We start from the raw sequence: 16,413 nt of genomic DNA, 5'->3' as shown, positions 1-16,413 counted from the left end.
ATGGGTCCAGAGATTTCATCCTGATAACTAATGGCAGTTTAGGTGTCATTGTCTAGCCTGTAGAGGTCTGTGCATCCCTCCATGGATATGCTTCCCCAGACCATCACTGACCCACCACCAAACCGGTCATGCTGAACGATGTTACAGGCAGCATAACGTTCTCCACGGCTTCTCCATACCCTTTCATGTCTGTTACATGTTCTCAGGGTGAACCTGCTCTCATCTGTGAAAAGCCAATGGTGGACCTGCCAATTCTGGTATTCTATGGCAAATGCCAATCAAACTCCATGGTGCCGGGCAGTGAGCACAGGGCGTCGGGCCCTCAAGCCATCCTCATGAAGTCTGTTTCTGATTGTTTGGTCAGAGACATTCACAACAGTGGCCTGCTGGAGGTCATTTTGTAGAGCTCTGGCAGTGCTCATTATGCTCCTCCTTGCCCAAAGGAGCAGATATCGGTCCTGCTGATGGGTTACGGGACCTTTTATGGCCCTGTCCAGCTCTCCTAGAGTAACTGCCTGTCTCCTGGAATCTTCTCCATGCCCTTGAGACTGTGCTGGGAGACACAGCAAAGCTTCTGGCAATGGCACATATTGATATGAGCAGTCAATGGAAGCCAGAAATCACCAAGCTGGATTCAACATCACACCGAAAATCACAGGCTGATCCAATGTTTGTAAATTTCAGCACAGCAACTCATATTGTGATTCAGTACTGTGTATGGCCCCTGTGTGCCTGTATGCACTCCTGAAAATGTCTGGACATGCTGTTGATGAGACAATGGATGGTGTCCTGGGGGATCTCTTCCCAGACCTGGATCAGGGCATCAGTGAGCTTCTGGATAGTCTGTGGTACTACTTGACCGTAAGGGATGAATCAATACATAACATTGCAGAGGTTCTTAATTGGATTCAGTTCTAGGGAATGTGCAGGCCAGTCAATGACATCAATGCCTTCATCATCCAGGAACTGCCTACACACTCTGGCCACATGAGACCATGCATTGGCCTGTACCAGGAGGAACCCAGGGCCCACTGCACCATCTGATAATGCCTACAAGGATTTCATCCCAGTACCTAAGAGCAATCAAGGGTACCTTAGCCTTGAAAGTGGAGGCCTTTGTGACCCTCCAAGGTGTGCTCCCCCAGACCATCACTGACCCACCATCAAACCAGTCATGCTGGATGATGTTGCAGGCTTCATAACATTTGCCATGGTGTCCCCAGACTCTTTCAAGTCTGTCACATGTACTCGGTGTGATCCTGCTCTCATCTGTGAAGTGAACGGGGTGCCAATGGAGTAGCTGCCAATTGTGTATTCTCTGGCGAATGCTCTCCTCGTTTAACAGCCCATCTCCTGGTACACTCCTCCATGCTCTTCAGACTGTGCTGGGAAACACAGCAAACCTTCCTGCAACAGCACATATTGGTTTGCCATCCTGGAGGAGCTGGACTCCATATGTAACCTATCGGTTGCAGATACCACCTTGTGCTACAAGTATTGACAAGGAGACTAACAAAACACAAAACTTAGAAATAATCAGGAAGGATAAGGAGGGAGCAGTTGTTTGTGGCTAACACCTGCCAAACCAGTCCCTTTTTGGGGATTGTTGCCTGTTGCCTCTCCAATGCTCCTGTTGTCACTTTTATTTGTACCAAAGCAGGTGAAGTTGATTCACAGTGCTTCCTAATTGAGCAGATTGACATCCCTGAAGCTTAATTGACTTGGTGTTAGACTGTGGTGATTAAGTTCCCTTAATTTTTTAGCATTATATTTGAACTGCAGTATAGCATGATACCAAATCAATTGTATTTAACTCAAAGCCATAGAAAAAGGGCAGAGTGGTGGCTCCGAGGCTAGGGATCTACGCCGGCAATTGGAAGGTTACAGGTTTGAATCCCATTAATGCCTGAAGTGACTGTACTCTTTTGGGCCCTTGAGCAAGGCCCTTAACCTGCAATTGCTTTGTCCTGGGTATTACATTAATCTGCATCCAGCTTTCTATGCAGGTCCTCCAACTTACAGGGAAAACTTGGGGGTTGGTGGCAGGATTGGTACTCCAGCCACCGTAAAAAAAAAAAAAAAAAACTCACACTGTTCCAGTGTGGTGCTGAGGTGTCACTCGCTGCACTCAGATCCCAATCCAGGTGGTTCGTAGTGTAGTGGGTGCAGCAATGCTCAATCAGCACATGCTCCTAATCTCTTTCTCTCTCTCTCTCTCTCTCTCTCTCTCTCTCTAATGCAAAAAATATGATGCATGGAAACAGTTACAGTATATTGCGTTTTATGCTTCTTGGCTGAAAGATGCTGACAGTTTGATGTGTTGGAGGTATTTTTGCAAGTGTCCTCCAGATCTGATTTGTGATTTTTCACAATATACACAATATGATACAATATATCTCTGTATAGTTCAGTTTGTGTTATTTAGAGCTTGTGGGCTGTACGGTGAATTTTGCGCTTCAATGAGACATTACAGTAATCCCTCCTCCATCGCGGGGGTTGCGTTCCAGAGCCACCCGCGAAATAAGAAAATCCGCGAAGTAGAAACCATATGTTTATATGGTTATTTTTATATTGTCATGCTTGGGTCACAGATTTGCGCAGAAACACAGGAAGTTGTAGAGAGACAGGAACGTTATTCAAACACTGCAAACAAACATTTGTCTCTTTTTCAAAAGTTTAAACTGTGCTCCATGACAAGACAGAGATGACAGTTCCGTCTTACAATTAAAAGAATGCAAACATATCTACCTCTTCAAAGGAGTGCGTGTCAGGAGCAGAGAATGTCACAGAGATAGCCCTATTGATTTGTTTGCATTTCTCTCTGTTTGGCTTTTAAGTATGCTAAGCACCGCGGCACAAAGCTGTTGAAGGCGGCAGCTCACACCCCCTCCGTCAGGAGCAGATAAAGAGACAGAGTTTGTTTTTCAAGCACAAATCAATACGTGCCCTTCGAGCTTTTAAGTATGCGAAGCACTGTGCAGCATGTCATTTCAGAAAGCAGCTGCACAAAAGATAGCAACTTGAAGATAATCTTTCAGCATTTTTAGACGAGCGTCCGTATCGTCTAGGTGTGCGAACAGCCCCCCTGCTCACACCCCCTACGTCAGGATCACAGAAAGTCAGCGCGAGAGAGAGAGAAAGTAAGCTGGGTAGCTTCTCAGCCAACTGCCAATAGCGTCCCTTGTATGAAATCAACTGGGCAAACCAACTGAGGAAGCATGTACCAGAAATTAAAAGACCCATTGTAAGCAGAAACCCGCGAAGCAGCGAAAAATCCGCGATATATATTTAAATATGCTTACATATAAAATCTGCGATGGAGTGAAGCCGCGAAAGGCGAAGCGCGATATAGCGAGGGATTACTGTATACACAAATTTGTTCAGCATCTGCCTTTTCTTATATACTTTGATTACTTTTGGATTAATTCGGTTATTAGGAAGAACTTTGCACATTAAAAATGACAAGTATCAAATCATCTGTATTTTCTATGTAATTGAGAAATTAGTTTCAGGGAGGCAATTATGCTTTAGATATGATTATACTAACTAACAGGCAATCAGAAGGCCATGTTCAGAAAACCAAGAAGAAACACAAGGTCATAAGACTAGCTGCATATTAGTTAAACTTGGGACTGATCTTGTTTCACTGTTTACTTAGACCTGCGGATCACGTAATCTTAGTACCATACTACCTACCCTATGCTTGATCTGCTGCTAGTATGGTGCTATCTTGGGTACTGTACAACTGTGGCTGTGGTTCACGTTCAACTCTTTTTTTTTTTTATGAAATTTAATGACGTTGGAGTATTTTGCCAAGTAAGAACTTCATATGTGGATTTGTGCCAGTAAACGAGTTTTTTTTTTTTTTTTTTTTTTTAAAAAACAGGCTTCTACCTTAAACGAGTTACTCACTATATTCCAGTTTTTCACAGCTTCTACTCATCTTGTTTTTGAAGAGGAAATTGTAGTGTATGATAAGTGAAGAAAAGCTGTTGTTATTGGAGAATTGCATCTGCAACCCTCAATGGCAAATTATCAGTGTTTTTTTTTAATTGGCAGTCAATGACAAATACAGAAAGGGAATACTTGATCAAATTCACATTAAAGAGGACTTTAGTCTTTCTTTCATTCCATATACAAAACATGAAATCTTTTGGTAAAAGTACAAAGTTTTGCAAAGTAAATATTCTTACGTTAAACTGCTAAATATCTTGGAAGTTGGTTAAATGTAAACAACAAAATATTCCTCTCTGAAACTCTTAGCTGCTTTTAAATTATCCTAATCTACTGTACAATCTGCTTTATATAGCTATTCTCCATTGCTGTACTGTGCTAACACTTTGTTAAACAACATAATATAAGAGAGGCCAGGCCAGATTTGTGAAATTCAATACACAGTGTTGATTCTGTAGTTGAGTTAGACTATACGAAGGCCTACCCTGCCCATAAAGTTATTTTCTGAGTCCCAGGAACAAGTTTCCACTACCAGAATATACCAAAACCAGATCCTGTCACACATACCCAGGTAGTAGAGTGAATGTTAACTTTGCAGCACCACTGAGGTCATGCTGGGTTTGTTGGATCTGTACTGTATAGCAAATGAATAGAAGTTAAATGGTCAATGCCATCCTGCACTTTGCTGTAAAACTGATAACAAAATATGCTGTTATCCTATTTATTTCTCCTTATCACTGCAGCCAAAAGCATGTTTGAATCTAAATGAACATTTGCTTAAACCTGTTGCAGGTAACAAAAGTAACAAATGATATTGGAGCACACTTGTTTTTCTATTCTTGCATTGTCCAGTTATTCAGGATTCCTTGAACTTTCACAGTATTTAGTAGAAATTGGAATTCTGTCACAGACAGTAAAATTGTATGGGCAATGTTGAAAAGTAAACTATGAGTGATATACAATATTGCAACTATAAAGAAAACGGTTTTACACTTGCAAAACTATGTTTTTGTGGACATCAAGTTAATTGATGAAAAATTAAGGATAAATACAAACAAAAAATGAAAAACTAAAATTAGAAAATGTTCAGAAACTAAAAATAAATAAATTAAAATATAAAAAACTAAATAAAATCTAAAAAATATCTAAAACTAGAAAAAAAAATGAAAGTTGAAATAAATATTAATTTTGATTGCTCCATCCATTAGGGCTATTTATTAATGTTACCCTCTTTCAGCATTATTAGGAACTTGTCAACCTAGTTCCAAAGGTTACTAGGACTTCCTCCATAGCACCTAGGTCACCTTCCTAAGGTTCCACTATGTAGTTTATGATTTTAATATGTTTCATTAAATGTTTTTGGCTGTAAGAGGTGACTTTACCTCAGCTACTAAAATTATCCACTTGCATAAAGAAAACTTGTTTCTTTTGGATTTCTTTCAGCTTATAATTTATTCACTCATATTGCATAAGTGACACATGATAATTTGTTCTGTCTGGTTGGAGATACCAGACCATGACATATATTCCTAAATATTTTACTGTAAATTCAAATTTATACAGATCTTAAATTATAATTTTTTTTATTTTCCTTTTCTTAGTATGCACTTGACAGATATGTTAGCTACAGTGCATCCGGAAAGTGTTCACAGTGCATCACTTTTTCCACATTTTGTTATGTTACAGCCTTATTCCAAAATGGATTAAATTCATTTTTTTCCTCAGAATTCTACACACAACACCCCATAATGACAACGTGAAAAAAGTTTACTTGAGGTTTTTGCAAATTTATTAAAAATAAAAAAAACTGAGAAATCACATGTACATAAGTATTCACAGCCTTTGCTCAATACTTTGTCGATGCACCTTTGGCAGCAATTACAGCCTCAAGTCTTTTTGAATATGATGCCACAAGCTTGGCACACCTATCCTTGGCCAGTTTCGCCCATTCCTCTTTGCAGCACCTCTCAAGCTCCATCAGGTTGGATGGGAAGCGGCGATGCACAGCCATTTTAAGATCTCTCCAGAGATGTTCAATCAGATTCAAGTCTGGGCTGTGGCTGGGCCACTCAAGGACAATTCACAGAGTTGTCCTGAAGCTACTCCTTTGATATCTTGGTTGTGTGCTTAGGGTCGTTGTCCTGCTGAAAGATGAACCGTCGCCCCAGTCTGAGGTCAAGAGCGCTCTGGAGCAGGTTTTCATCCAGGATGTCTCTGTACATTGCTGCAGTCATCTTTCCCTTTATCCTGACTAGTCTCCCAGTCCCTGTCGCTGAAAAACATCTCTACAGCATGATGCTGCCACCACCATGCTTCACTGTAGGGATGGTATTGGCCTGGTGATGAGCGGTGCCTGGTTTCCTCCAAACGTGACGCCTGGCATTCACACCAAAGAATTCAATCTTTGTCTCATCAGACCAGAGAATTTTCTTTCTCATGGTCTGAGAGTCCTTCAGGTGCCTTTTGGCAAACTCCAGGTGGGCTGCCATGTGCCTTTTACTAAGGAGTGGCTTCCGTCTTGCCACTCTGCCATACAGGCCTGATTGTTGGATTGCTGCAGAGATAGTTGTCCTTCTGGAAGGTTCTCCTCTCTCCACAGAGGACCTCTGGAGCTCTGACAGAGTGACCATCTGGTTTTTGGTCACCTCCCTGACTAAGGACCTTCTCCCCCGATCGCTCAGTTTAGATGGCCGGCCAGCTCTAGGAAGAGTCCTGGTGGTTTCAAACTTCTTCCACTTATGGATGATGGAGGCCACTGTGCTCATTGGGACCTTCAAAGCAGCAGAAATTTTTCTGTAACCTTCCCCAGATTTGTGCCTCGAGACAATCCTGTCTCGGAGGTCTACAGACAATTCCTTTGACTTCATGCGTGGTTTGTGCTTTGACATGAACTGTCAACTGTGGGACCTTATATAGACAGGTGTGTGCCTTTCCAAATCATGTCCAATCAACTGAGTTTACCACAGGTGGACTCTAATTAAGCTGCAGAAACATCTCAAGGATAATCAGGGGAAACAGGATGCATCTGAGCTCAATTTTGAGCTTCATGGCAAAGGCTGTGAATACTTATGTACATGTGCTTTCTCAATTTTTTTATTTTTAATAAATTTGCAAAAACCTCAAGTAAACTCTTTTCACGTTGTCATTATGGGGTGTTGTGTGTAGAATTCTGAGGAAAAAAAAATGAATTTAATCCATTTTGGAATAAGGCTGTAACATAACAAAATGTGGAAAAAGTGATGCGCTGTGAATACTTTCCGGATGCACTGTATAAAGTGATTATCCTTGAATTGAAATGGAGAATATTTCTAAAAATACTTAAATGCCTTTCAGCCATGAATATGCCTGTTAAAATCAAGTTTGAATTCACTTGGCCTGTGCTTTTACTGAAATGCGTCTCTAAGCAGTCGGGCATCATTTCATTTAGAATATGAATGCAGCACTATTGAAGCCTAGTGGTATTGACAGGAGTGAATGCTGGACACTGCTGTATTTCAAAAGAAGATGTGTAGAATACTATATACATTCTGTAAGTGGTAATGTTAATAAGAATTCTTAAATCTCCTTCTTAGACAAGATGGTGTTTGATGGAAATTTTGCAAGACAGCTCATGATAAACATGCTTGTGTTTCTTTTCAGGCACAGTTGGGAAGACACCAACAATACAACCTAGTAAAAGCCCTGGGGGACTTACTGCTCAGGTCTCTACAAATCAGAAAAACAAGCTCAATGACCCTGGGGGTGGTTCTTTCAGGTATAAGTTTTTGCATTTCTTATTCTACGGCTGGCAATGATTGAGCATTTATACAAGGCACAAGGGGGCAGCATTTCCTAATAGTTGGTTTTCCATGCGTAAGGTAGAAAGAAATGAATATGTCAGATGTTGGTTTTTATTTTGTCTCCTTTTCCTACTTTTCTTTTATGTTACAATTGATCCACTGGGCTGATGTTCACATTGCAAACTGCCAAAATGTTAATGTTAAGTAACTATTGAACTTTTTTTCCCCAAATAATTAAACTTTTGTATTGTATAGTACATTGCTCGATTTCAAATCCTTTTGCATTTTAGTAAGATATACTGTATAATTTTAATCAGATTATTTTTTTTCAGTTAAAAGAACATTTTTTTTGGATTTTATTGATTTTAATAAGAAATAACATTTCATACAAATAAGTACATTTTTACAAGAATTGGTTCAAAACAAATCACCCCCCCCCCCCCCCCCATGAGAAAGAGAGCTAGGCCAGCAGAGTAAAACTTTAAGCTAGTAAAAATAAGTAGTAAATAGATGAATTAATTAATACATACAAATAATTTCAAAAATTAAAAAAGGGAGAATCTGCTTCCTCAGTTAAAATGCTTATTCTAAAATGCTGATTAGTTGCTGCCAGGTTTTGGAAAAGTTTTGTACAGCTGCTCTAAGTGACAATTTGATTTTTTCCAATTTCAAATAGTATATAACATCAGTTATCCACTGACTTAAAATAGGAGAGTTAGGATTCTTCCAATTGAGCAAGATAAGTCTAAGTGCTAATACAGTAATCCCTCCTCCATCGTGGGGGTTGCGTTCCAGAGCCACCCGCGAAATAAGAAAATCCACGAAGTAGAAACCATATGTTTATATGGTTATTTTTATATTGTCATGCTTGGGTCACAGATTTACGCAGAAACACAGGAGGTTGTAGAGAGACAGGAACGTTATTCAAACACTGCAAACAAACATTTGTCTCTTTTCAAAAGTTTAAACTGTGCTCCATGACAAGACAGAGATGACAGTTCCGTCTCATAATTAAAAGAATGCAGACATATCTTCCTCTTCAAAGGAGTGAAGCAAACAAATCAATAGGGCTGTTTGGCTTTTAAGTATGCGAAGCACCACGGCACAAAGCTGTTGAAGGCAGCAGCTCACACCCCCTCCGTCAGGAGCAGGGAGAGAGAGAGAGAGAGACAGAGAAAAATCAATACGTGCCCTTTGAGCTTTTAAGTATGCGAAGCACCTTGCAGCATGTCGCTTCATGAAGCAGCTGCACACAGAAGGTAGCAACGTGAAGATAATCTTTCAGCATTTTTAGACGAGCGTCCGTATAGTCTAGGTGTGCGAACAGCCCCCCTGCTCACACCCCCTACGTCAGGATCAGAGAGAGTCAGCGCAAGAGAGAGAGAGAAAAGTAAGTCGGGTAGCTTCTCAGCCATCCACCAATAGCGTCCCTTGTATGAAATCAACTGGGCAAACCAACTGAGGAAGCATGTACCAGAAATTAAAAGACCCATTGTCCGCAGAAATCCGTGAACCAGCAAAAAATCCGCGATATATATTTAAATATGCTTACATATAAAATCCGCGATGGAGTGAAGCCGCGAAAGGCGAAGCGCGATATAGCGAGGGATTACTGTAGTGTAGTAAAGGCAATTACAGTTTGTTTGCCCTTCATTCACTTTAAACCCATCTGGAAGTACACCAAACACAGCTGTTAGTGGATTAGGAGGGATTGTGATACCAAGGCTGTCTGAAAGGCATTTAAAGATTTTGGTCCAGAAAGATGTTAATTTGATGCAGGCCCAAAACATGTGACCCAGTGAGGCCGGAACTTGATTGCAGTGTTCGCAGGTCGGATCTTACCCTGGAAACATTTTGAACAATTTTAAACGAGACAGATGTGCTCGATATATAATTTTAAGTTGAATAAATGTATGCTTTGCACATATGGAGCTTGAGTGAATTCTGTGCATTGCTACCTTCCACTCCTTTTCTGAGATGTTGAGTGACAGATCTTTTTCCCACTGTACTCTAGGATCTTTGAAAGGGAGGGACTGTAAAATGGTTTTATATATTACAGAGATGCTGTCTGAATCCTCAAGACTGATCAATATTTTTTCCGGCATAGAGGTAGGTGGGAAGTGAGGAAAATTGGGCAGGTTTTGTTTAACAAAGTTTCTAATTTGAAGGTGGTGAAAGAAATGTGTTGCTGGAAAGTTAAATTTGGAGTGTAATTGTTTGTAGGATGCAAAGACGTTGTCTATGTACAGATCTCTGAATAATTTAATCCAGAATGTTTTCCAGACATTAAAAACAGCGTTCATTTGAGAAGGTGGAAAAAGGTGGTTCTCGTGCAGAGGTGCCACAGATAAAAGCTTCTCTATCTTAAAATACTTCCTACCTTGGTTCCATATTCTGAGCGAGTGAAGCACAATTGGGTTGTTAGTATATTAGTGATGACTTGTACTTATTGGGGTACAAAGCAAGGAATATAAAGATGTACTGAAAGATTTTATTTCTATTGCAGACCGAGCCTGTGTATGTTCATCTAATTGTGCCTATGTCCAGGTTTTTATAGCTTGTATATTTACTGCCCAGTAATAAAATTGAAAGTTAGGTAGAGCCATGCCACCTTTCGCCTTGGGTCTTGTAGGGGTTGCCATTTGGATACATGGATGTTTTGAATTCTAGTTAAAAGAACATTTGAAATGGACCAAATTGGGAGAACTTAAAATCTCTATCAAACCAGATCTTCACTTAGAAGACTATTAATTTTAAATGCAGTAATTGTATTGTGTATGGAAGTAGTTGTGATCAATGTAATTATGTGGTGAAGGTTAAAGATCCAGCCATAAGATAACAAAAGTAATTCTCTTTAATTTGTTAAATATAATATTTTACAGTGCATATTTTAACTCTTAATTTTACATCAGAGAAATCTGTTTTCGTATTACTATGCATAGTATACACTTGCCTTGAATTTTGACATTTGCACCGTGGAGGATTAGAGGTAGAGTACAAGAGTTTTGGGTAACATGCAGTGTAGTTTAGGTTTACTCAAGTCATTCTGTTCCTGTTGGGGTGCAAAGCAATTGCTTTTGACACTGACTGATACATCAATAAATCTTTAGTGAGTTTTGTAATTAAGTTGTGCTTGTTTTTTGTCAGTTTTGCTTTACAGTCAGCGAATCTCTTGGCCAATAATTGGAATATCATTTCCATACACTTGACTGTCTATGAAAATGTAAATTATTGTGCACAAATTTAGAATTTTTCTTTGCAAACCAGCAAAAGGCATCCTAGTTGAACCTAATGCTATATTTGCCCGAACAAAAGAATTCTGTTTCCATCTTTGCATTTCAACCCATAACCTCTCCGGAGGACAAATAAATGTCTTGGTATTGAGCCTGAAGGTGCCGAGCAGGAAACCTGTATTAATCCTCAGAATGCTGACTACTTTTCCTGAACATTCCCAGCATGTGTGCAGAATGTGCTAGTTGCTGGAAGGCAAGTTAGCTGCTAAAGCAGAACACATTTTTTTTTTTTTTTTAATACAGATATTGTGTTATTACTTCATTTTATTTCTTTCTTTATAACCAACTTGAAATTGTATGTTTCGAGTCAAAATTGGATTACATTACCCTGTATAATTGTTACTTATTGAGGCAAATCAAATATACAAGTTAATCTATTTTATTTAAATTTCATTTAGCCGCTGACATACACATTTGCTTCATAAATAAAGACCGCTTTGGATTTCTTTATAATGTAGTTGTTTATCTGAATTGTTAGTATTACTGTTCATCTCCTTGACGAACAGTTAAAACACATTTGCTTTAAATTATCCTTTTGAGATCTAGTATGGAATAGTGCTATGTCATTACACTGAAAAGAATTTACCTCTTTTTTAAAAAAAATGTAAATACTTAAGTTAGGTCTAGAATTGACTTTATGTATACTTACACTTAAAAATGGAAATAGAAGATAATATAAAGATGTATGATAAATGTAATTTGTCATAATGATGTGTGTAAAGTTAAACAGAATTTAAATTTGTTAAATTGTACAAGATAAAATCGGGTGACTATTAAGTGGTGAAGAAAAGGGTCACAAATCCAACTTGAGAAAATAACTGTTTTCCTTTTGTGTGTCTATGAACAACTATAAAAGAATACTTGCTACAAAGGACAAGAAAGGACAATTTAACTTTAGTCTAAATTATTAAAATTTAGAAGAGTGGTCTTGCTCTGGCATGCTACTTGAGCCTTTTGGCCTTTTACTTTTCATTCATATGTCAATGGCACTCTGCTCCAGCAAGAAATTCTATAAAGTAATTTCTCGGGTGAACCTAGTACAAGTAGCAAGATGTTCTATATATGATATGATACTTCCATTAGATGCATAATTACAGGTGCTTCAGTGTTGGCTTTTGGTTTAACAAGTGCCTGGCGCTTGATAGCCTTGAATGGCAACAGGAATTGTGCATGAGAAGGCAGTGCCTTTACTATTTGAAAATGGGTCAAGAGAAACAAGCTCTTTTAATTATCAAAGAATAATGATAACAGAGAAAGTCCTTCTTCAAACGTTTGTAGCTAATTTGGTGCCTCCAATTATACCCAGTATCTTAAAACTTGTGAATCAACTTAAAAACATGTTTGTTGAGTTTAATTTGGCATTAGCCATTTAAGATACCAAGGACTATAAAAAATGTAGAGTGTTTGGAAAACGGAAATACCAGTAGTAATTAAAGTTTTCAAAACCTTTAAATTTATCTAGGTTAGTTTAGTGAAGGTGATTAATATATATTCCAAATTTTTCTTTTTTGTCCTTTTTTCTTACGTTATTCAGACTTCAAATGTCTAAAGTTTGTGAAATATTACATATACCATCTGGTGTTTTTTTATTTAAATTTTTTGTACTAACTTAAAATATTTACTGTGGTTATCAATCAATACAACATATCAACGTTAGCCTATTCAACAGACATTATTTGCACTGTATACACAACCAATTCAGATTTGAAATAAAATAATCAAGTTTGGACTAATTCTTTTATTCTTTTTCAAGTGTTAAAAAGTCTGGTAGCTGTTGGAAAAGCTCAATTGATCACTCAGTTTATTAATTACCAGTTTTGCCTGGCAATGTCGGTAATTGATTCACTAATTTGATAAGACTCCTGATTTATTGTCTTTCCCTTCTTCTGTATAAGGGGGTTTCTGGCCATTTGACTTGTATCAAAGTAACTGAAGTTCACAAATTTTTAGAAACAGAATAATATAATTTATTGATAAACACAAGGGTTATAGATAGATAGATAGATAGATAGATAGATAGATAGATAGATAGATAGATAGATAGATAGATAGATAGATAGATAGATAGATAGATAGATACTTTATTAATCCCAAGGGGAAATTCACATACTCCAGCAGCACCTTACTGATACAAAAAACAATATTAAATTAAAGATTGATAATAATGCAGGTTAAAACAGACAATAACTTTATATAATGTTAAAGTTTACCCCCTCTGGGTGGAATTGAAAAGTCGCATAGTTTGGGGAAGGAACGATCTCCTCAGTCTGTCAGTGGAGCAGGACAGTGACAGCAGTCTGTCGCTGAAGCTGCTCCTCTGTCTAGAGATGACACTGTTTAGTGGATGCAGTGGATTTTCAATAATTGATAGGAGCCTGCCACAGATGTCAAACTGTCTAGCTCCATGCCAACAATAGAGCCTGCCTTCCTCACCAGTTTGTCCAGGCGTGAGGGTTCTTCTTAATGCTGCCTCCCCAGCACACCACCGTGTAGAAGAGGGCACTCGCTACAACCGTTTGATAGAACATCTGCAGCATCTTATTGCAGATGTTGAAGGACGCCAGCCTTCTAAGGAAGTATAACCGGCTCTGTCCTTTCTTACACAGAGCATCAGTATTGGCAGTCCAGTCTAATTTATCATCCAGCTGCACTCCCAGGTATTTATAGGTCTGCACCATCTGCACACAGTCACCTCTGATGATCACAGGGTCCATGAGGGGTCTGGGCCTCCTAAAATCCACCACCAGCTCCTTGGTTTTGCTGGTGTTCAGGTGTAGGTGGTTTGAGTCGCACCATTTAACAAAGTCCTTGATTAGGTCCCTATACTCCTCCTCCTGCCCACTCCTGATGCAGCCCACAATAGCAGTGTCATCAGCGAACTTTTGCATGTGGCAGGACTCCGAGTTGTGTTGGAAGTCCGATGTATATAGGCTGAACAGGATCGGAGAAAGTACAGTCCCTTGTGGTGCTCCTGTGTTGCTGACCACTATGTCAGACGTGCAGTTCCCAAGAAGCACATACTGAGGTCTGTCTTTAAGATAGTCCACGATCCATGCCACCAGGTATGAATCTACTCCCATCTCTGTCAGCTTGTCCCTAAGGAGCAGAGGTTGGATTGTGTTGAAGGCGCTAGAGAAGTCTAGAAACATAATTCTTATAGCACCACTGCCTCTGTCCAAGTGAGATAGGGATCGATGTAGCATATAGATGATGGCATTCTCCGCTCCCACCTTCTCCTGATATGCAAACTGCAGAGGGTTGAGGGCGTGTTGAACCTGTGGCCTCAGGTGGTAAAGCAGCAGCCTCTCCATGGTCTTCATCACATGTGATGTCAGAGCAACAGGCCGGAAGTCATTCAGTTCACTAGGACGTGATACCTTTGGGACTGGGGTGATGCAAGATGTTTTCCAAAGCCTCGGGACTCTCCTCTGTTCCGGGCTCAGGTTGAAGATGCGCTGTAGAGGACCCCCCAGCTCCGATGCACAGACCTTCAGCAGTCGTGGCGATACTCCATCTGGACCCACTGCTTTGCTGGCACAAAGTCTCCTCAGCTCTCTGCTCACTTGCGCTGTTGTAATTATGGGTGGGGATGTCTCTCCTATGCTGGTATCAGCAGAAGGATGTGTGGAGGGTGCAGTACTCCGAGGTGAGAGTGAGAGTGGGTTAGGGTGGTCAAACCTGTTAAAGAAGTTGTTCATTTGGTTTGCTCTCTTCACGTCTCTCTCGATGGTGGTACCCCGCTTCGAGCTGCTGCCGGTGATGATCTTCATCCCATCCCACACTTCCTTCATGCTGTTCTTCTGCCACTTCTGCTCCAGCTTTCTCCTGTACTGCTCCTTCGCCGCCCTGAGCTGGACTTGGAGTTCCTTCTGCACGCGCTTGAGCTCATGCTGATCACCGTCTTTAAAAGCCCTTTTCTTCTGGTTCAAAAGGTCCTTGATGTCACTTGTAATCCATGGCTTGTTGTTAGCATAGCAGCATACAGTTCTTACTGGAACTAAATTGTCCATACAGAAGTTGATGTAGTCAGTAGTGCAGTCAAAAACTTCCTCAATGTTCTCACTATGTGATCCCTGCAGGATATCCCAGTCTGTTGTTCCAAAACATTCTCTCAGAGCATTCTCAGCCTCCGGGGTCCACTTCCTGAATGATCGTGTGGTTGCAGGTAGGACCCTCACTTTTGGTTTGTAGTGAGGCTGAAGCAGAACCTGGTTATGATCTGCTTTCCCAAGCGCAGGCAGTGGGGGTGGCACTGTATGCGTCTTTAACGTTTGCATACAGTAAATCAGTAGTCTTATTTCCCCGGGTGTTACAGTCCACATACTGGGAGAAGGCAGGTAATGGTTTGTCCAGCGTCACATGGTTAAAGTCTCCAGCGATTAGCACAAGCGCCTCAGGATGCTGCGTTTGTAACTTAGCAACAGCAGAATGGATGATGTCACTCGCTGTCTCCACGTCCGCTCGAGGAGGTATGTACACGATGACAACAATGACGTGTCCAAACTCCCTGGGCAAGTAATAGGGACGCAGACTTACGGCCAACAGTTCGATGTTCCTGCAGCAAGTGGAGACTTTGACGTTAACATGTCCAGAGTTACACCACCGTGTATTAACATAGAGAGCGAGTCCTCCTCCTTTGTGCTTCCCACAGGTACTTGCATCTCTGTCCGCTCTGACTGTGCTAAACCCGGGTAGCTCCACGTTAGCATCTGGGATGGTGGTAGTTAGCCACGTTTTGCAAACATAACTGCACAAATACTGACATAGAAGAAAGGATGCAAAACAGACAAGATAGAGAAACATATGACACAGAAGAGGCTGGCTTTTTAATAGCTATTTAAAAATCTAATTTTGTCACCGATTACCAACAGTTTTACAATACCAAGTCTTTAAGGGATGGTGTCTGATATTGTGTGGAGTTGTTCCTGTTGTTGCTCGGTGTTCAAGTGGAGAACCCTTCATACACTGGAATGCAATGTTCATCTTTGCTTTCATGGTTCTTTGTCTGTGGTGTAATATTATGCTGCCTTTCTGAGCATGCTGTTAGGTTCTTTTCTGTGCTGTCTATCTCTTAACAGGGAAAAAGCTTTACCCTGTCTGGCACAAGAGTTAGATATTAAAGTTCTGTTCTTGAAGTAATGCTGCTTCTCAGACTGGGCTCAGTCATTGGCACAGAGCTTGGCTTTGGCAGAGTGGATCTTAGAGCTAGTTCAGTAAGTCCAGCTCCAAGGCCAAAGGAAGTTTGTGAGCTCTTTGAATGATGAGTAATGACTACTCATCCCAAAGAGAGTGGATTGTGTGGTTTCAGCTCATAGTAAGAGTGCATTGTCTGCTTTTTGGATCACCAAACAGAGAACAGATCAGAAGCTTTTAGGTTTCAGAGAAAG

The 16,413-nt window shown here is 40.2% G+C and overlaps 1 protein-coding gene across 1 annotated transcript in view; it reads left to right on the top strand.

Moving 5' to 3' along the window:
- LOC114657624 (transcription initiation factor TFIID subunit 4-like) overlaps positions 1–16,413 on the top strand; it is a 458,757-nt gene that overhangs the window by 266,474 nt on the left and 175,870 nt on the right. The window contains exon 8 of the mRNA XM_051932232.1: positions 7,594–7,708. Coding sequence (XP_051788192.1) covers positions 7,594–7,708 — 115 coding nt within the window. The remainder of the gene's footprint in view (positions 1–7,593; positions 7,709–16,413) is intronic.

Source organism: Erpetoichthys calabaricus, chromosome 9 (assembly GCF_900747795.2).
Source record: "Erpetoichthys calabaricus chromosome 9, fErpCal1.3, whole genome shotgun sequence".
Taxonomy (NCBI): Eukaryota; Metazoa; Chordata; class Cladistia; order Polypteriformes; family Polypteridae; genus Erpetoichthys; species Erpetoichthys calabaricus.
Note: the sequence above shows the minus strand (reverse complement) of the source record. Positions and strands in the feature narration are given on the sequence as shown.